Source organism: Aquarana catesbeiana, linkage group LG10 (assembly GCF_042186555.1).
Source record: "Aquarana catesbeiana isolate 2022-GZ linkage group LG10, ASM4218655v1, whole genome shotgun sequence".
Classification (NCBI taxonomy): Eukaryota; Metazoa; Chordata; class Amphibia; order Anura; family Ranidae; genus Aquarana; species Aquarana catesbeiana.
This window is the reverse complement of record NC_133333.1, coordinates 45,101,128-45,122,206: the sequence shown is the minus strand read 5'-3', so window position 1 is coordinate 45,122,206 and position 21,079 is coordinate 45,101,128. Positions and strand designations below refer to the sequence as shown.

The 21,079-nt window shown below is 41.9% G+C and overlaps 1 protein-coding gene across 3 annotated transcripts in view; it reads left to right on the top strand.

Moving 5' to 3' along the window:
• The window catches only part of LOC141110646 (cell adhesion molecule CEACAM8-like), a 112,427-nt gene extending 96,602 nt beyond the window's left edge, over positions 1-15,825 (top strand). For 2 of the 3 annotated variants that reach the window (XM_073602113.1, XM_073602114.1), the window contains exon 4: positions 4,828-4,926. In XM_073602113.1, the coding sequence (XP_073458214.1) occupies positions 4,828-4,904 (77 nt within the window). In that variant the 3' untranslated portion in view covers positions 4,905-4,926. Of the gene's footprint in view, positions 1-4,827; positions 4,927-15,408 lie in introns of those variants that run through there. The other variant, XR_012236312.1, reaches the window with a different exon arrangement.
• The last annotated feature ends 5,254 nt before the right edge of the window (positions 15,826-21,079 follow it).

Sequence of the window (21,079 nt, the reverse complement as noted above, 5' to 3'; positions counted from 1 at the left end):
GTGCTTGTGTGACATCCAAGCAGGAACGAGCAGCTATTGAACATCAGCTAATAATTGAGCAGCTTAAGAAAGGGGGCGGGGCTACATACACGTAGCGGCCCCGCCAGACCCATCCCATTGGCTGGTATTCGGTACCTGCTCAGTCCCGCCCACCCCGACATCATACATGAATTCTGACAGGTCCTGTCTCTCTCTGCATGCAGTTATTATACGGGACAGTGTCACACTAAGCGGATCTTACGAGCCCCAATATCGGCAATGTTATACTGCCTCACAGGCAGTGCGGGGTACACATTGCACATCAGCCCAGGCAGATCTCAGGATACAGACGGCATGGGACTAAACACTGCTCGGGGGATTAGGGTGTGCCCAGGCACACCCGGCACGCCTATGGCCCTAGTATATGTATGTGGAAATACTTTTTCACAGCACTGTATATCATAGTAAATAAACAGAGATCACTAGTGAATTTTAGCTTTAGCTAGCCAGTCAATCAATGAAAAGTAACTTTGTTTTTCTCCACAAATTAAATGTAAATAAACTTTCACCATATGTGTGTGCAGTCTATTGCATTAGGGTGTGCACCTCAAAGCTTAAACACACGTGTGTGTATAGTATACGGTATATATAAATTCATATACACACACACTTGTAAGCAGCTGATGGATTATACAATTTTCTTTTCTTCCACCACAGGTAGAAGGAAAGAAAATTACTTGATTTCCCCGATCATCAGTTAGTGTTGATGGGGGAATCCCACCTGCTCTGCTATTGTATTCGCACAACGGGGGGTTTCCCCGCCATCAGAATATAATGATCACTGCTGGCAGTTATAGCCGCTGACAGTGACCATACTAGAAAGAAGGAAAGAAAGAAAGGAAAGAAAGAAGTCAGCAGAGTCCATTTTACATCAGAGTACTCACTGGGAGGCAGGAGAGAGGAGGAAGGGAGTGGATGGATGCTGCATCTTTCCTCTTCTGGCTTCAAACTTCCCGCCCCCACATCCCCTTCTCTAAGGCACAACACTCACTGCTGGAGAGTGTGGACAGGGCAGACATAGGAGGAGAGGGTGGGAGGAGCAGAACTAGCTCTCTGTCTCCTCTCCCATCTGTGGGGGGGACTGTGAGCGCTGTCACTAGGCTGTGAGAGAGAGGGACTCTCTCATCTCAGAGCCCTACAGCCGCTGGAGAGCCACAGTCCAGCTTCTTGGGTCCCTCCATGTACTGGAGCTAGCTCGGAATGCTTACAAAGTGGGCAGGTACAGGGTGAGTGGAGTGGGAGGAGGAGCTGACCGAGGCATTCTCCTCTCTTTATACGAGTGGTTGAGCGAGGAGGGGATGTGCAGGCTGGGCTTTGACAGGATCTCAGAGTCACCCAGACATGACAGATGCAGCCAGCCTATACTACTGGCGCAGGGGGGGGGATTAGGATGTGCCCGGGCACACCCCCTGCACACGCCTATGACTTTCACTGAATTACTATGCACATTTTCTATAAATACATCCCTAAAAATAAACCCTAAAGTTGGCCAAAAAGCAGTAGCATTTTGCTCAAAAGTTTGTACAGAAATTTGGAAAAATTGTTGATCAGAGCCTTCGATCTTGCCATCATTAAGTTAACTCATTCTTTTTTGTTTGAAAGCCCTTAAAATTTAATTCAGACCTGATACTTGAATAAAACCCCAGATGTACTAAAGCAGTGGTCATCAACCCTGTCCTCAAGGCCCACTAACAGGCCAGGTTTGCAAGATAACTGAAAGGTGATATCATTTGCTGCTCAGTGATTGCAGTATTCTAGTCTGCATCTCCCCAAGGTAATACATAAAACCTGGCCTGTTAGTGGGCCCTGAGGACAGGGTTGATGACCACTGTACTAAACAGGTTTTTTTTGTGCCTAGAGCATAAGCATCATATTTGCTGCATGAAAACCACATTAACAGTTAGAATTTCATTCCTTCAGTAAAAGTCTCCATCATGCTCCTTCAAAATTTTTCGGCATTATGATCGAAAACGATTATCACTTTGACCCCACTAACCTTTAGAAAATTGAAAGAACATTCTGAAAATAAAGTTTCAAACAAAATTCTACTGCTGTATGGCCAACTTTAGTCTATTCTGTGGCATTTTTGGGAATAAAATTACTTAAAAGCCCAGAACATAATATATTTTCTCAAAGCAGAGGCCTTGTAGAATTTAAAGATGGTTGTTACAATTTTTTATGTCTCACAATATTTGCGCAACTTTTTATCAGATCATATTTTCAGAAAAACTACCCTAAACTTAAATTTTGTACAAACGCACGCAATATAATACACATTTTTTGGTAAAATATAGAAGTAGGGATTGTATAGAGTAAAAAGATAGAAAACATGTCAAGTCTTAAAATTTCCTGTGATATTGTGCAAAACGGTACCCAAAATTCTCCATTGGCGATGCTTTCAAAGCCTTTACAGGTCATCAGTATAGAGTTGACCGTGACCTTAAAATTATTGCTCTCATTCCAAAATTCACAAATTAAATATGTATTTTTTTCTTGCTGCGTGGAACTCTTCTTTTTTTAGCAAAGAACATTCAAATAGGCAATGTTAATATTGATGAGCAAGCAGCAATTTTAAATGCAGCGACCCATAGGAAACTATGGAAGAGCCCTGGGGCCATCATAAAAAAAAAAAAAACTGAATTCTGACTTTCAAACTTACAATTCTGAATTTCAATCTCAGAATTCTGAGTTTCAATCTCAGAATTCTGTATTTTTTATGGAAGAGCCCTGGGGCCATCATAAAAAAAAAAAAAAAACTGAAATTCAGAATTGTAAGTTTGAAAGTCAGAATTCAATCTCAGAATTCTGTATTTTTTATGGAAGAGCCCTGGGGCCATCATAAAAAAAATAAAAAAAAACTGAATTCTGACTTTCAAACTTACAATTCTGAATTTCAATCTCAGAATTCTGAGTTTCAATCTCAGAATTCTGACTTAAAAAAAAAATACAGAATTCTGAGTTTCAAAGTCAGAATTCTGAGTTTCAAAGTCAGAATTCTGAGTTTCAAAGTCAGAATTCTGAGTTTCAAAGTCAGAATTCTGAGATTCAATATCAGAATTCTGAGATTCAAAGTCAGAATTCTGAGATTAAAAGTCAAAATTCTGAGATTAAAAGTCTGAAACTCAGAATTCTGACTTTGAAACTCAGAATTCTAAGTCAGAATTCTAAGTTTATAAATATAGTAGTCTATAGGAAGATTTTAGGACCAATGAGCAATAATGTAGTAACACCCACAGATCATCATTCTGCAGACATACATGTCTTCTGCTCTGTATATGGATATGTAAATCTATCTTAGTTACAGCACACAGTATAGGGAAGCAGGCAGTGCTGGATTCTCTGGTTCCTCTGCTGTCTTATCCTTCTCTGTCATCTGCTCCAACATAAAGAGCCATGCTGAAAACGTGTGTATTGTGTGTGAGTGGGGGGGACACAGCTTCCATAGATAACAGAACACAATGGCCAGCACAGCACAGCTCTGCACCCCAACTTGCAGGAAACATTGCACTTTTGCCCCTACATGAGGGAATTGTGAATGGCTAGAAAGCAGCAGGACAATGTGTGACTATGTTCAAAACAGATTAATCATAGCAATTACTTGTCTGGACTAATAGAGATGTTTCACATACAATTAACCTCATATTAAACATAAAAGCTAACACAAACCACAACTGAGTGATATGTATAAAAAAAATGCCCTCACCTGGACTAGAACCCACAACTTCACCAACATAAGTCTGCTGCTCTACCCACTACACTATCACTCAGTAGTGGTTTGTGCTTGCTTTTATGTTTAATATGAGGTTAATTGTATGTGAAACATCTTTATTAGTCCAGACAAGTAATTGTTATGATCAATCCGTTATGACCATAGACACACATTGTCCTGCTGCTTTCTAGCCATTCACAATTCCCTCATGTAGGGGCAAAAGTGCAATGTTTCCTACAAGTTGGGGTGCAGAGCTGTGCTGTGCTGGCCATTGTGTTCTGTTATCTATGGAAGCTGTGTCCCCCCCACTCACACACAATACACACGTTTTCAGCGTGGCTCTTTATGTTGGAGCAGATGACAGAGAAGGATAAGACAGCAGAGGAACCAGAGAATCCAGCACTGCCTGCTTCCCTATACTGTGTGCTGTAACTAAGATAGATTTACATATCCATATACAGAGCAGAAGACATGTATGTCTGCAGAATGATGATCTGTGGGTGTTACTACATTATTGCTCATTGGTCCTAAAATCTTCCTATAGACTACTATATTTATAAACTCAGAATTCTGACTTTGAAACTCAGAATTCTGACTTTGAAACTCAGAATTCTGACTTTGAAACTCAGAATTCTGACTTTGAAACTCAGAATTCTGACTTTGAAACTCAGAATTCTGACTTTGAAACTCAGAATTCTGACTTTGAAACTCAGAATTCTGACTTTGAAACTCAGAATTCTGACTTTGAAACTCAGAATTCTGACTTTGAAACTCAGAATTCTGTATTTTTTTTTTTTTTTGAACTTACAATTCTGAATTTCAATCTCAGAATTGTGAGTTTCAAAGTCAGAATTCAGTTTTTTTTTTATGATGGCCCCAGGGCTCTTCCATAGGAAACAATCAGAACTATTCTTGTACTGGTGTAACTTCAGCAAGGTACATTTTGAATGGCTTTTTAAGTCTGCATTGCAAATTAGTCCTTTGATCCTAATACTCTTTATTGAATACAACTAACAGTGCTAAAATTGGAAATCTAATCTAATATGAATCTCTTAGAATGTCACTATTTCTTTTTCCAGGTGTCATCCCTATTGCTCTGTCTCCACTCGCACCCCTACTAGGGATGCTGCTCTTTTATGAACTCAATTTTCTATGACGATAAGGCGATCAAAGTAAAGGTAAGAAGCAGTATACCACCCAAAAAATAATCAATATTCATCATGATTTGCCAGGAGTCTTAAAAGAGAATTATGGGGTTGGGGTTTTGTTTTTGTATCATACTTACCTAGGTGGAGAACCAAGCGATCAAACGCGCTGATTGCTCGTTTTTCACAGCTCCCCGAGTAGAGAGCTGCTGACTGTCAATCACAGCTCCTTGCTCTGCCCCCTCCTCGCTCACTGGAGCATGGGGCTGTGGAGGGGGCGGAGCGGCCGGCTCAGGCTCTCAGCATCTCACTGAGAGGCTGAGCTGGGTGTCGGTCCAGGCACCTGATGGATCCCGACTTCCATTGTCATGACGACGCGGAGCCTGGACCGACTTCTGTGACGTCAGCAGAGAGCGGACTTCAGCCCAATCTTTGCTGAACAAACTGCACTCCTGTGATCCACAGGAGAATTACAGCCAAACAAGCTTTGGCTGTACTTCTCCTTTAAGTAAAGTTGATCCAGGGAGCATCCAATTGCCTCTTGGGGGATCAGGAAGGATTTTTTTCCCCTGCTGGAGCAAATTAGGTCATGCTTTATTGGGGTTTTTGACTTCCCCTGGATAAATGATGGGATATATATATAAATATATATATATATATATATATATATATATATATATATACACACACATATACATATACACACACACACACACACACACACACACACACAATCCTATACCAACAGTATAGATATATAGATAGATATTGTCAGGGGTTGCTCAAGAGGGATCACCTTCCCTGGGAAAAAGGTGGTCCAAACGGCAGGTTTTCAGTAAAAATCTGACTTGCAGACAGTTTTATTTTAAAAGGTTGCATGAAAATTAAACAAACAAAACAGAAAATAAATCCTTGCCATTCAGCCACTAACTGAACATTGCAGGTTCCTAACTCAGAGGTGAAGGGCTTCTTCCAGTTGCCCACAAAACAAAGATAATGCAAACCTTTTCTTTCTCTCACAAAGCAAACTTCACATAAGCAGCTCTCTCAGGTTTTTGGCTTCCTGAGTCCCTGGCCAAGAGCAATCCTTTGTTCTAGTCCTGCGTAATTTATACCACCTATTGGTGGACACAAGTGGACCTCAAAACCTGGTCCGGAAGAGACCCTGCCAAAGTGGCTGGTAAAACCCAGACCGGATTCCACCTTAGTTCTCTACAAATGAACGCATGCGAGATGAAACATAACGTCCATCAATCATGTCGCCTTTCATAATGTCACAATATATATTTCCTTCTAGTGGTTGAACTAGATAGACTAGTCTTTTTTTTCATTCAGACTAACTATGCAACTATGTTATGTGACGTAATAAAAGGGTAAAACACCACAAAAAATATCACAGAATCTTTTGTTTATGCCTAAATGTCTTGGCCAACCCTTTAATTTTATTGCTTTTGACCTGTGAGCCTTAATTAGTGGTGATAGAACAAGGGGAAGTTCACAAGAGTGTTTCATGACAGATATTTTTAAACTAATTTAAATTCTTGACTGAGCCAAAAGTCTTATACAATCTCATCATGGGAGATGATGGGAGAGGCTCAGATAAAGTCAGACACTCAAAACTTTTAAGAAAAGTTTAGCTTGTTTTATCCAATCACAGGTATGAAATAGTGGTGCCAAAATAACCTTGGGATAGGGATTGGCAGAGGGTAAGGTGGATGGTGGCTGGTAGGTCAGGTGACACATAAAGTATAGGACAAGGCAAAACTTTTTTTTTTCAGGATAGATTAGGAGAGGATTAGTACCCCTCTTAGGTTTTTACTGCTATCGCGGGGTCTCTTATAGAAATATCCCTCCACTTGCTGTCCAATGGTTTCACCTGACAGTTAATGCAAGCAAATCGGAAACAAGGAGAAAAACAGCAAAACAATGGTGATAAGGGTATTTATCCATGAACTCATATTATTGCATATTATGTATTTCACCCAGCAAGTAGCGCTTTAGGCTCATTTATTTCGTTTTAATTAGAGAAAGACAGCATAAAAAGGAAACCCTTTCTGCTGTGCTCTTTTTTTTTAGAAAGTGTGTAATGCTCTTTAATACTAATGAACCTATGACGCTGTATTCAAATACTTATTTGTAAAATAAAGAGAGTATATAGGAAATAACTATGAAACGCTTGCTTACCTATATACTAGCAGATGTTGGCACCTTCGAAGTAGTCCCTTTGTGAAGCGATGTACTTTTCTAGATGACTATGCCACTTCGTTTTCTGGAACTCTGCACAGTATCTTTGTCTCAGCGTGCAGGATATACGGAATGTCATCAAATCTGTGCCGTTTGGCAAAAGGCAAATTTTAATTTTGGAAACAGCCAAAAGTTGCAGAGTGCCAAGTCAGGGGAATAAGATGGTTAGGTACGTTTCTAAATGGACAGGAACTTGCGAACATTTAACGCATCATGTGCAGGAGCATTGTCATGGTGGAGAATCCACTAGTCAGGCAGAGTTCCAGTCATTTCCTCCAAACAGTATCTCTGTCCACATTTGCATCTATCCTTTACATTTTTGGCTGTCCACTTCTTGTGTCCTTGTGTATATCTTCCCGACCCTCCTTAAATCGCCTATGCCATTCAAAAACAATTGATTTCTTTATGGAATGTTCACCATAAGCCTGTTGTAACAGAGCCAAAGTTTCATGCACACTTTTGCCAATTTTCATACAAACTCCCTCGTATATCTATATATCACTTTAAAAAATAACCCAAACCATTGTATCGTATTATATATCATTTTTATCATTTTTAAAATTAGATTGAAAGTAGGGAGAATGTTCCTTTTTGATGGGTGTAGACATGATAAGAAGTGAGATGATACAGTAGTTTGCTGCAGTATATACTACTACGACGGCTTCAGTCAAGATTAATGGGGTGTTTTCAGATCCGATCACAATATTCAATGGAACCTGGCAGGGCTGCCCTCTCTCGTTGTTGTTGTTCACGCTTACCCTGGAACCGTTCTTGAGTAGGGTCAGATTGAATGACGACATCAAGGGCCTATGGATGGGAAATTCCCATTATAAAGTCTCTGCATACGACTTAATCTTTTCCCTTTCAAATCCAATTATCTCTCTGCCCAATCTCTTACAGGAACTTGAGCGGTATGGCTCCCTGTTGAACCTAAAAAAAAAAAGTCTGAGGCCATGGGTGTGGGGATATCTTCCACACAACTACATTACTTACAGTGCAACTTTAAATTTAAGTGGACCTCCTTGGCTCTGAAATATCTAGGGGCATACATCCCCCCCATCACTGGCCAATGTCTTTAAACTAAAAACTTTCCTCCTCTCCTTGATATAGTACATAAACTTTTGGATAAATGGTATTGAGGCCTGCACTTGTGGTTCGGCTGATGCAACATCATAAAGATGAGTATCTTACCAAGATTCCTGTACCTATTTCAGGCTCTACCTATTCATATCCCCTCAGCCTACTTTAGACAAGTAAACACCCTTTTCACGAAATTTTTATGGGCTAATAAGAGACCCAGGATCTGAGGACGCCTTCTGATCCTCAACCAAGATATTTGGGGGAATTGCGGTCCCGGATATCTAGAAGTATCACCAAGCTGCTCACCTCACACGGATGATTGACTGGTGCAGATACGGCTACCAAAAATGATTGACCCAAATAGAACAACAATTCAGTGCCATCCCTCTTCGTAGGGCTTCCTGGTGCTTTCAGGCCTTGCCCTCGTTGCTTAAAACACACCCTACCATTGGCCCCACCCTCAGGGTTTGTAACCTTATGTGTAAAAACTTGACTATCTCCTCTGCCAAGTCCCCTTTATACCCTGTATTGGGTAAACCCAACTTCCCCTCAGGACTAAGTTGTGGGTCATTTCAGAATTTTTTGGAAGCAGGTTGCTTTCAAGTATCACATTTCCTAACTCGGACAGGTGGCCCTCCATTTATTCTCTGATGCAACCAGATGGCCGATTTGTATTAGATTTTTGGAGGGCACTGCAACTCTATCATTTTCCTCATACGCTGGGCCCCCCGACAGACTACAGAAGAACACCAACCCCATTTGAGTCCCATTGCATGGAGGGAGGCACACTACCCCGCACCCTCTCCACAATGTACTACTTACTGATCTCCCCGCCTGAAGATTTTAGGCTTCTGGGTCTCGTTAAATAGGAAACAGAATTGGGGTGGACTTTTGCGCCGGATCAGGATTGACTAATCAGTTTTCCCTTAAATCCTTTATATGCATGCGTATCCAAGAATGCAACTATTAGGTACTTACCAGATGGTGTCATACTCTATCAGATCACTGCTGGAGATGCCAGAGGGAAAGGGGGAGGCTCTTACATATATTTTGGGCTTGCCCAGGTTTAGAGACATTCTGGAAGGAAGTGCGCAGACTCACACAACAATTTAGGGACTATCCGGTTCCAGAGGACTCCGTCTTCTTTCTACTTCATTTTTCTGACATTCCCTATTCAACGTTTAAGAAATCAGTGCTACTGTACATCATTTACTTAACGCTGCCAAACACTGCATCGCTTTGCGATGGAAAGAGCCTGATCCACTGTCTATACAAATGAGGCTTAAAAAAATTAAAGACATCAACAAAATGGAGGACCTAGCACTAACTGCTCAAAATAAACATGAACATTATAAGAAAACATGGCTTCCCTGGAACATATTCATATATCTGGATGGGGGCAGATCTCTACTGGATGGCCCCCCACAGCTGCCTTAAATATCTTCCTGTACTCATCTGTATTCTTTCTCAGCTGCTTTCTCCCTTCTACCTGTTATACCAAAAACCTGTGTAAAAAACCTTGTGTACACTTAGTAGTCTTATTTTAGCTGAAATGGTAGTGCTTTTTGTCACGGTCCATTCCGTGATCTGATATCCTGTGTCTTCAATGCAACGTTATCTTGTTTGACAACATTTACGCTGTCCAGAGTTTGATGCAAATTGTTGGCTACCTTTTGTATCCTAAATAAAGAATTTGAAAAAAAAGAAGTGAGAAGAACTCTCTTCAGCCCAAACAGAAATAAAAACAATTGGGAGAGGAAGGTATAGAACATTTGTCAGGAAGCTATTTTTACTTGCGTACAAGGAAATTTGAAAAATTACAAAAATAAAGTGCCTGGGGCTGGTATTAAAACTTTGTGAATTGAGTACTTAGTTATTAAAAAAGAAGCTACAGTTAAGCTTTAACCACTTGCCTACTGGGCACTTAAACCTTCCTCCTGCCCAGGCCAATTTTCAGCTTTCATCGCTGTCGCACTTTGAACGACATTGTGCAGTCATTGCAACACTGTAAATTCTCAAAACTACACCCAAGGGAGTGGAAAATGGACTTTGTAGGCACCAATCATAAAATTCAATATGAATATTTTATTATACAAAAAGTACAAACCAAAAACATTTAAAAAAACATTGCAGTACATAGCAAGGCAATAGCTGGTGCTCTCTCACATTCAAATTAAAGCATACAGAAGGATAGCCCTAAAAACAGGGAGGAAAACCATGACCCTCTATTCAATATATGAGACAACAAACTAATATAGCTCTACATGTTTCGCAATTGAATGCTTCTTCAGGAGCCAGTTTGAGTCACCTCGATAGGAAATAGAAACTGCAGATAGCTGAACAACATATGCTGCCAAGCTAAGCCTGAAGGTGGCTAAGCCGCATTGGATAGTCAAAGGTCTTGTGAGGGGGGATGCAAGCCGAACTAATCTTGTGAACAGCGGTCACAAGCTGTTCCCTTACAAATCCACCAACGATAGGAATCAAGCAGACAGGGTTAAACTGGAATTTTATAAGTGCCCATCAATGCAGTTAAGCAGCGGTCAGATAAGGCCATCAGGCAATTGATGATAATAAGCATGACGCCCGAGAGCCGAGGCGCCATGGACGAGGGTGCAACACTGTACCCAAACTAAATTATTATAATTTTTTCACAAAAATAGAGCTTTCTTTGGTGGTATTTTAATCACTGCTGGGTTTTTTATTTTTTGCTAAAAAAAGAACAAAAATTTGGAAAAAAAAACTGTTACATGTTTTCAAAATGTTATAACAAACTATGAAATTTTTTCTCCGCATTGATGTTCACTGACACAGCTGCACTGATAGGCACTGAGACGTGGCACTGATGGGTGGTCCTGAAGGGCACCAATAGGTGACACTGAAGGGCACTGATAGGTGGCACTGGCAAGCACTAGTAGGTGACACTGATAGCACTAATCGGTGGAACTGATGCTGAGGCACTGATGGGCATTGATTGGCAGCACTGGGCATTGATAGGTGGCACTGGTGGGCAAAGGTAGATGGCACTGGTACGTGGCACTGGTGGGCACAGACAAGGCAGAGGCGGCTCTCTGTGTGAGGGACCAATGTCCCTCAAACAGAAGCCAGTGGTCGGCTTTTTTTTCCCCTTACGCTGTTAGCTGGAAGTTACAGCTGTGACTCACAGAGAGCATCACTCCACTGTCACCTCCCTCTTTCTTCTAGAACATTCTAGAAGAAGAGGAGGGGAAGAGGGGTGGAGCTGCCTGTGGTGTCTCAGGGAGCCCTGACCAATCCCCAACTAGGATTGGCAGGGGGCAGTCATCCTTGAGATACCCAGTCAGCCCAGCTGGGGAAGAGTTGTCGGGTGGAAGAACTGAGAATGGAGTACTAGGCTGTCGGGACCTTTGAGGGAGCTCCCCAGTCTGGGTGGGAGGGGGGGGTGACCTTGGGCCTGGGACTCGGGGGCAGGACGGATCCCTTCAAGAACTCATAAAGGATCTGAACAGGAGGCACAGAGAGGAGTCAGAGAGGACAGTGGGAGCTTGTGCTGCTGGGCAAGTCTTCAGGGGGGAGCCACCGGTTGCAGCCAGGAGGGCTGGTGAGTGACATGTGCAGTCGAGACTACTGGAGAGGCATGCCAGAGAGGACTGAGAGGAAACAGTCAGAGCTGGGCGTGGAGCCAGTAGGGAGGATTGCAATGTCATGGGCAGTGAAGTCAGGCAGCTGCGGCCAGGAGGGCTGGCAGGGCCTGAAGAGGACTTACTGGGAGCAGTAGTCTGCCAGTAGGACAGCTAGCACTAAAGACTTCCTATTTCTATTTTTGCTACATTAAAGGGGCCCGCCTGCAAAAGGCGGTTGCTGAAGCATGGCTGAGTCAGAGCCAGGCCTAAAATATGTGCTAGCTATACCTGAGAAGTAAGAGATGTGCTGGAGAGAGGGAGAAAGTAACAGTCTGCGAGCTGTGCTGGAGGAGACTGGAGTAACAAAGTGTATATCAATCAACTAGAGGATTATATAGCAATCAATTGGGACAGCTATATACAATCAGTCATTTCATTCTACTGGGCATCCCATAATTTCCCCTACCCATCCAATTTAAATTTCCTCAATAAAATACCAAAAACAAACGTATGGACTGTTCAATGTCTCCAAGGTGATTGGGAAGTGAATATAGGGCTAGGCAGGGTGACAGGTGGGCCACATCACTCAGCAGCCCATATGGGGGTACCGCTACATATATAATAATAAATATACCCAGAAGTAGGATATATGGGCATTTTAACTAGGACTCAGACATGAAGCTATAAGAAGGGTGGAAGGGAGGTATAAATCTTTAATATAAAAGAAGTACTAAAAGCTGAGACTTTTTTTTTTTCATGGGTATGATCATTTTAATTAAAATGCACAATACTGGTAAAAGTTTACTTTGCAGGTCATATAAGGCATTACAATTACATTTAGTGTATCAGCCTCCACCTTCTCTGGGTTCAGATGCTGATCTTCCCTGTACAGGATGGGCGGAGCCACCAGTGCATCGGCGTCATGCCTGTGCACCCATTAGGAGACTTCCGCATTTGGCGGTGTCTCCATTCATTGGGTGCAGTGTGTCATCTAAGCGGTGGGCGGGGATCGCGATTGCGTGCCGCCATCACTGGCGGGCGCATCGCGGGTCCTCCCCTTGACCGCCAGATGCATGACGTTAGGGGCGGAGGCAGCGGCGGATCTCTGGGTATATAGGCGGGGGGGTTTTGGCATGGCAAACTTTTCTTTTCATTCTGTCTCTGCAACATACATTTGAGAGGTTTAACCACACTGGTAGGTAGATCTATATTTTTGTCACACCTATTCACATTATTTCACCAGTACACTTATTTATGTTCACATGTACACCTAGTGGTATACCACTCATATCCTCTACACATCCCTTCACTCTTTCTTTCATACATTACTTCACTAGCACACTTATTTATCCCTACATATACGCCCTGTGGCACACCATTCATATCCCATACATATTTCCTTATTCTTTCTTTTTCCCTTGTTTTTTACATTATACGCCAGTTCACTTGCTTTAATTTTTTACTCTCACTCTTTTTTTTCTTTTTTTCGTTACATTTTCCACTCTTTCACTTCTCTCCTTACTCCTTTTTCACCCCCTTTTCATTATTTTTACTTTTTCATTTCCCCCCATTCTCTGCAGGACACCTATGAACATCTTGTACCAACTATATAATCTTACTCCTAGGATATTATTATTCTAGATACCTCAGATCTTGTCTGTACGATACCTTCATACACCTTGTACTCTAGTACATAATCTTATACTTTTAGGATTCTGTTACTTCAACCATTTCAGATGTACACATATACTTATATTCGTATATCTTATATAGTGATCACGCCCTGTAAGAAACATGGGAGAAGTTTGGGTCCACATCTCCCTTTTCATACCTTTGCCGTGCCTGCCCCACGCCTGGCCCCGGTCCTCCTTGCTTTGGTCTCCGTCCCTTCAGCTCCCGGGGGAGATGTCCTCCGCTGTCCCCTTCCTGGGATCAGCCTCTGAAGCCAGTCATCTGACAAGTAAGTATGGGATGATCGGTTTAGGCTTCATGCACTTGTCCCATCATAACCTTTTCTTTAATATATACTTAATTTGTGTTTACAGCCATCAGATATGCACATCAGCCCCTGAGGAAGCGAGGAAAGCTCACAAAACACGTCGGGTTAGAGATGTACTATGCATATCTGTACTATCAATTCTGTACTATCAATACTTTGTGATGTTACAAGAATATGGCTATGTTTAGAGGACCACTATTGCTTTTTATGAACCTGTCATTCATACTCATGTCCTGTGTTGGATGATATTGTTACCAATCAAATAAACTGTTACTTTTTTTATTTATGTATTTGTTTAATTGAAGTGTTCATGATGATCAAAAGGTAAAGTCCCACGGGCGATTGTTTTTTCTCTGCTATCTTCCCTGTACAGCATCTTTAAAATTATTTTTTTTAAAAACAAACATGTTATACTTACCTGCTCTGTGTAATGGTTTTGCACAGAGCAGCCCTGATTCTCCTCTTCTGGGGTCCCTCACCAATGCTTCTGGCTCCTCCTGCCTCCAGAGTGCCCCAATAGCAAGCTGCAAAGTATAGAATAAAGTGCCCCTATAGCAATGTAAAAAAAAAAACTTCTGCCTTTAGAACCATTCACTTCTTGCCCAGGACTACATGTCCCATGGGGCATTGCTCCTCACACATTCACATTCACAAGTTCTCAGGCACTTACTGACATGTATGGACGGTGTACTGAGCTGTATGTGTGCTGCACTGTATTTCTTGATATGTAAACACATAATGCATTTTGTATGAAGGCCAACTAATCGCCTGACCAACTAATCGATTATGAAAATAGTTGACAACTATTTTCATAATCGATTTGTTGTCGATTAATCGATTAGCTGTTTCGGCCCTAGATGAATTATTCCAATGTGGGAGATATGTGTATGGTTTTGTCAGAGCTATCGTATACAGTCAGGTCCATAAAATTGGGACATCGACACAATTCTAATCTTTTTGGCTAGATACACCATGAAACCCAGCCTCTGGTGATGTCTATGCGTTCCAGACTTCAGGCTGTAATTGACTACAAAGGATTTGCAACCAAGTATTAAAAAGTGAAAGTTTGATGGATGATTGTTAATCTGTCCCATTACTTTTGTTCCCTTAAAAAGTGAGGGGCACATATACAAACTGTTGTAATTCCTACACCGTTCACCTGATTTGGATGTAAATACCCTCAAATTAAAGCTGAAAGTCTGCAGTTAAAGCACATCTTGTTCGTTTCATTTCAAATCCATTGTGGTGGTGTATAGAGCCAAAAAAGATTAGAATATTGTCGATGTCCCACTATTTATGGACCTGACTGTAGATTTTTAACATTTATATGATGTCTTAAGTTATTTTTTTGCACAATTAAAATGACATATTCTTTTTATACCAATACATTTCTGTCATACTCTAACTGCGTTAAAGAGAAGGAAGAATGCCCCCTTGGGACTTTAACATTAAATATGTTTTTTTCTATGCTTTTCTAGTTTTTCTCCTGACTTGAGTTCTCCTTAACTAAAACCTAGCATTTCTTATGCCAAATCAATTTCTCAATTATTTTAAAAATCGTATTTATTGAACAGTTTTATCTATTTGCAGAAAAACTGGAACCTTATACTTGGCATAAGCTGAAGACTTCCAGCTGAGATCAAAAGACCAAATTACGAAATGACACATCTGCTTCGTCTAAGATATTTAATGGCCAAGTACGCCAAGGGACACTAATATTCATTTTTATGTTGCATAAACTGTAAGAAATCACTTGGAGACATGGAAATATCAATATTAAATTATTCCAACACATGGATAAGACACTACAGGATGGACACTAAATACGGCACCAGTAACCATCCACTGCTTCACCCTTACGTATGTCTTCAAGTATGGAAGAACTGTAAAGCACTTAAAGACATTGAAAACAGGAGAGCTCCAAGTCCAAAAGAGGATTGTTCTTTGGTATTATATAATTTATAAAGATTTAACACTATTACTGTAAAATAAATATGTTAAAATAAAGTGTTCTTTATGTGTTTTTTCCTGTACTATTCCACTACTTGGTAATGATTGATAGAATGTAAGTAAAAACACAGAACTTCTGAGGGTGCCATGTCCAAGATGGTTTGCATGGCATAAAAAGGAGAAGATCACCAAGCCAAACTGGTTTGGATATACATTTTAAGTAAGAGTTCAGCAAGGGTTGATAACCAATGGGTTTTTAGGGTAGTCAGAATTTCCTTCACGAGGATTTAGGTTTATTGTACAATGAAAAATCTAGATGGGTGGTTAATCCTGGATTTTATATCTTTGCAAACATTAGTTATGATTCTAAGAGTGTGATAGACATCTCCCCTTGCTTAACATGCATGATATAAGGGTACACATGCTTACATTGTTCATATTCATCGCTGCTGGCTCCAGTTCCCTCAGCGCATCTTCTCCAATTTTTTTTGGGTGAGAGCACACAGGTGGAAGGGAACTGCACAGGTGCCAACAGCCAATCAGCTTTGAGAAGGGGGCTTACATACATGGCCTGTGTGTTTGAATGGACACACATCCATTCAGCACTAGTCCTGGTCCAGAGTGCATGTAAGGGTATCTCCATAGAACCCTTTACTGGGTATTTCGAACAGCACTTGGTGGCCTGGCAGAAGCTCTCTTAAAGAAGAACTTTAAGAGGCAGTATGTCAGGTAAGTTTCCACCTAAGCAGGTAAAATTTCCTTTTAAAAATGTATCCTATAGCACAGGGGTCACCAAACTGTAGCCTGGGGGCCAGATGCGACCCCTTGTTTGACTTTTTCCAGCCATTTTTGCACTTTTCATCTTACTCACATGAGACACTATTCTGCCCACTGGCATCAACAATGGGGCATAATTCCTGCAACTGACACACCAACAATAAAAGGGCACTATTCCTTCCCCAAATACCAAAGATGGTGCACTGTTTATTCCCACTGATGCCAGAAAAAAAATTATATTCCCGCTGGCCACAGTCTGGCCCTCTAAAATCTAAAGGACATTAAATTGGCCCTTTATTTAGAAGGTTTGGAGACCCCTGCTATAGCATAATCGAGTTGTTTCTCTCAGTTAGGTTGGCTGCCAGAAAACTTTGCTGAATTATTTCTTCATAAACAGTAGTTAGAAGCTAATACCCAGGATTAACCACGCAACTAGGTTCTGCACTGCACAAAAAATAAAAGCCCTGATGGAGGGGAGGTCTGTACATAAACCCCAAAATGCATTGGCAGTGAGCTCTTGATGGCCCCTTTTATTACTGTGACAAATAATAATTCATATCTGGACCAGTCCTTAAAATGGTCTCCCTCGTCCTTTCACTACCTACAAGCTGACATTCCCAGGGACCACATTGGGACTTAACCCATTGCTATAGTATGGCGGCTTTCGAAAGCCAGGTGGTTTTATTTGAAACCACCCTAATTTCAGTTCCAAGATGGCGGCTCCTCTCTCTTTACAAGGAAAGTAGATAAATGTGTTAATGTTATAACAACAAATTGTGTTAAACCAATACCCCATGTTTCATCAAAATGCAATTTGACACTCTATTTTTACTAGGTGATGGCCACTATTTTTACTCCATGCAAGTTTTCATGGAATTATCTCAAAGATGTTACCATAGGCAGCCTAATTGATGATTGATGTAATGATTACAAAAGCAAGCATCTGTCTGAAGCACTATAGGGAAATCAGTGGGAGGAACATATTCATAAATAACACCAGATGAATTTCTAGCACAGGGTACTATTAAGTGACAGTTGAAGATTCTATGGCAGCCATTCTCAAGCAGGCTTCCTCCAGGGGGGGCTAGAGATTCCTTGAGCTGTGGTAGTTCAATAGTTTTAGCAGAGCCAGTGACTACATGACTACAAGGGTGTAATTTAGGGTAGATATAAATCAACGATTTAGAAAAAAATAAATAAAACAAAATCAGCATTTTTTTGTTTTAAATCGATTTTGTTTTATTTTTATTAAATTTATTTTAATAAAATGCTTTTGGACTAAAAATCTATCCAAAGATAGATTGTAAGAGGCTGCGTGCATGTTACAAGAGATATCAGCGGCTGCAGGCATGGTACAGACTGGCATGGACTGAGGACATGATATAAGAGATCAATGCAGCCTCACCAGTGCCCATCAAATGCAGCCTCTCTGTGCCAGTCCATGCAGCCTCACTGTGCCCATCAATGCAGCATCATTGCAGCCTTACTGTGCCCATCATTGCCACTTCACCATGCCCATCATTGCAGCCTCACCGTGTTAATAATTGCCACCTCACTGTGCCCATCATTGCAGCCTTACTGTGCCCATCACTGCCGCCTCACCATGCCAATCATTGCAGCCTCACCATATTAATAATTGCCGCCTCACTGTGCCCATCATTGCCACCTCACCGTGCCAATCATTGCAGCCTTACCGTGCCCATCATTGCAGCATCACTCTGCCCATCATTTCAGCCTTACTGTGCCAATCAATGTATGCCTCACCAATCAGTGCCAGTGAATTACGTACAGCAGGCATCCCCTGCTGTGTCATGGAGCTGAGTGTGAAATGTTATGCCGCGCTGTGACAAAAGTCCCGCCCTCCTCCTAGACCAGCTCGTGTGATAGACAGAACACTGCGTCTGTCACACAAGCTGGTCTAGGAGGAGGGCGGGACTTTTGTCACAGAGCTGACTGAAACTTTCGGCTGCGCTGAGACACAGCAGTCTCCTGATTACCGCTGTGTGACAAGAGGAGGAGGAGGAGGAGGAGGAGGAGGAGGGGGAGGAGGGAGGGGAGCGCCACATCGTAACTCAAAGCGGCCCCAGGGCAGGCAGCCTACCGGGGAAATGTCCTGGTATTCCGGTAGGCCAGTCCAGCCCTGACCAGAAATGGTGTCCCCATTGGAAGATTTCCCCTCTATTACTTTTCTGGGGACAACCCAACAATTTGAGATTTTCTTTTACTTTCAATGATAATGGTAAACAGGAAAATAGAGCGGGTGACTTTCCTTAATGGGGGCACAGACCGCAATAAAAACTGACAAGTGTTCTAATCCATCTCTACTCTATCCAAAACTTATAACAGAAACAAAGGCAAAACTTTTTTTTTTTTTAATAAGTATAACTAAACAAAAAAATCAGGAGGAAAATATTGGAGAAGGAAAGTAAGGAGTTAATTAGGGCTGATTAGAGTAAACTAAGGGTTAATAAGGGGTTAAACAGAGCCAGAACAGAAGAAAACTTTTTTTTTTTTTTTACTTGTCAGTTTGTTCATTTGCAGATCTAAATTCATCCCTTTGATGAATGAACTGAATGATACTAAAGTAACAATATGTCACTTTGTAGCTTTGTATAATTCTGGAGCTGTGTTGCTTATAAACACTGATTCAGACTGTTTTTTTTTTTTTTTTTTTTTACAGCTACAGCTTTGGACACCATGTACAGTACAGTATACAGAAAAGCCCCTTTCACACGGGCGCTCCGATTAGGTCCACCTGTCCGTTTTTTGGACGCTTCCATTCACTTCAACTGAGTGATCCCCCGCTGAGCAAGCGGAGGCCGTATTACCGACAAGCCCAGTGAAAGGACCCTTAGACTGGGTTCACATAAATGCGGTGCAGGAAACGCAGAAAAATTCTGTGCGTTTCACTGCATTGAAATCGCACAGCGTTCATGCAAACCACAGTGGGTGTCAATGTTACGTTAACCACACCCCAAAACTGTTTGCAAAACACAGTGTGATTGACAGAATCGAATTGCATAGATGTGACCATCCATGCGATCTGATGCCAGCGCAGGAAAAAAAAGAGCCCTGCACCTTTTTTTGTGCAGATGCGGTGCGATTTGAGACATGCAAGTAAATGGCTCAAATTGCACCACACAGACATCACATGTGATTTCTATAGGAATGCAGTGCGATTCCTATCCAAATCACATGCAGTGTCTTGCCCCGCATATATGTTAACACAGCCTAATGCATGTATTTTTTTGACCTTTATACCACGACTAAAGTCTGCAACTAGTTAAACCAACTTATTGTGGGTCAGTGAGAAAATACAAAGATGGTCAGTTGGAGGAATTCCCCACTTTACAGTGGTGGTCAGAATCGTCCCCCTTGCAAACAGCTAAAAAGATCATCGGTGTCAGCTTTAGAACAGTGTTTCTCGCCTCCAGTCCTCAAATCGCCCCAACAGGTCATGTTTTCAGGATTTTCCTTAGATGAAACGGCTGTGGTAATTACTAAGGCAGTGAAACTGATCAAATCAGCTGTGCAAAATAATGGAGAGCCTGAAAACATGACCTGTTGGGGCGCCTTGAACACTGGAGTTGAGAAACACTGATCTAGAACTATGCAGACACCATCAGATGTCAATCAGCCATTGATCAAGGAATACCTGCAGGAACCCTTGATGAGAATGTCTAATCTAGAGTGACTTAACTACTTGCTGATGGCAGCTGGTGCTCAAAATGTTTGAGGGAGGGGGGAGCGCAAACAAACTGAAAAATACTAGAACAAATACATCAATTGCAGCCACTGTGCCCATCAAATACAGCCTCTGTGCCCATGAAACGCAGCCACTGTGCCCATCATATGCAGCTACTGTGCCCCATCAATTGTAGCATCTGTGCCCATCATATGCAGCCCCTGCTGATCGCCCACCGTACATTTATTGTGGCAGGGCAGATGCTCTGTGCCAGATCACATAGCAGGTCCCTAGCGGGCACGCCATTGGGGACCTGCTTCCACTGTCATCACACACAGCGGGAGTATGGTTGCCACCTCATCCCTTTAAACCCGAACACATATTAATTACACAGGTTCTGTGGCTGATTAAGGTGGTAATTAAACTCACTTATCTTATCTTATCTTAGCCTCAGAACCTGTGTAATTCAAAGGTGTTCGGGTTTAAAGGGATGAGGTGGCAACTCTAAGCGGGAGCCCAGCATCGGGTACCGTGGACTAGATGTACTCCGGCACCTGCCAATTGCACAGGACACAGGGAGAATAGCAATCTGCCAACGTAAACAAGGCAGATTGTCAGTCTGTCAGTAGGGAAGGCATGTATCCTGTGTCTCTGCAAGTCAGGAACACGGATCTTTGCCTTCCCCTAGTCAAAGCGCCTCCCCCACAGTGAGTAAGCACAGGCTAGGTCAGGGATATGCAATTAGTGGACCTCCAGCTGTTGCAGAACTACAAGTCCCATGAGGCATAGCAAGACTCAGACAGCCACAAGCATTACACCCAGAGGCAGAGGCATGATGGGACTTGTAGT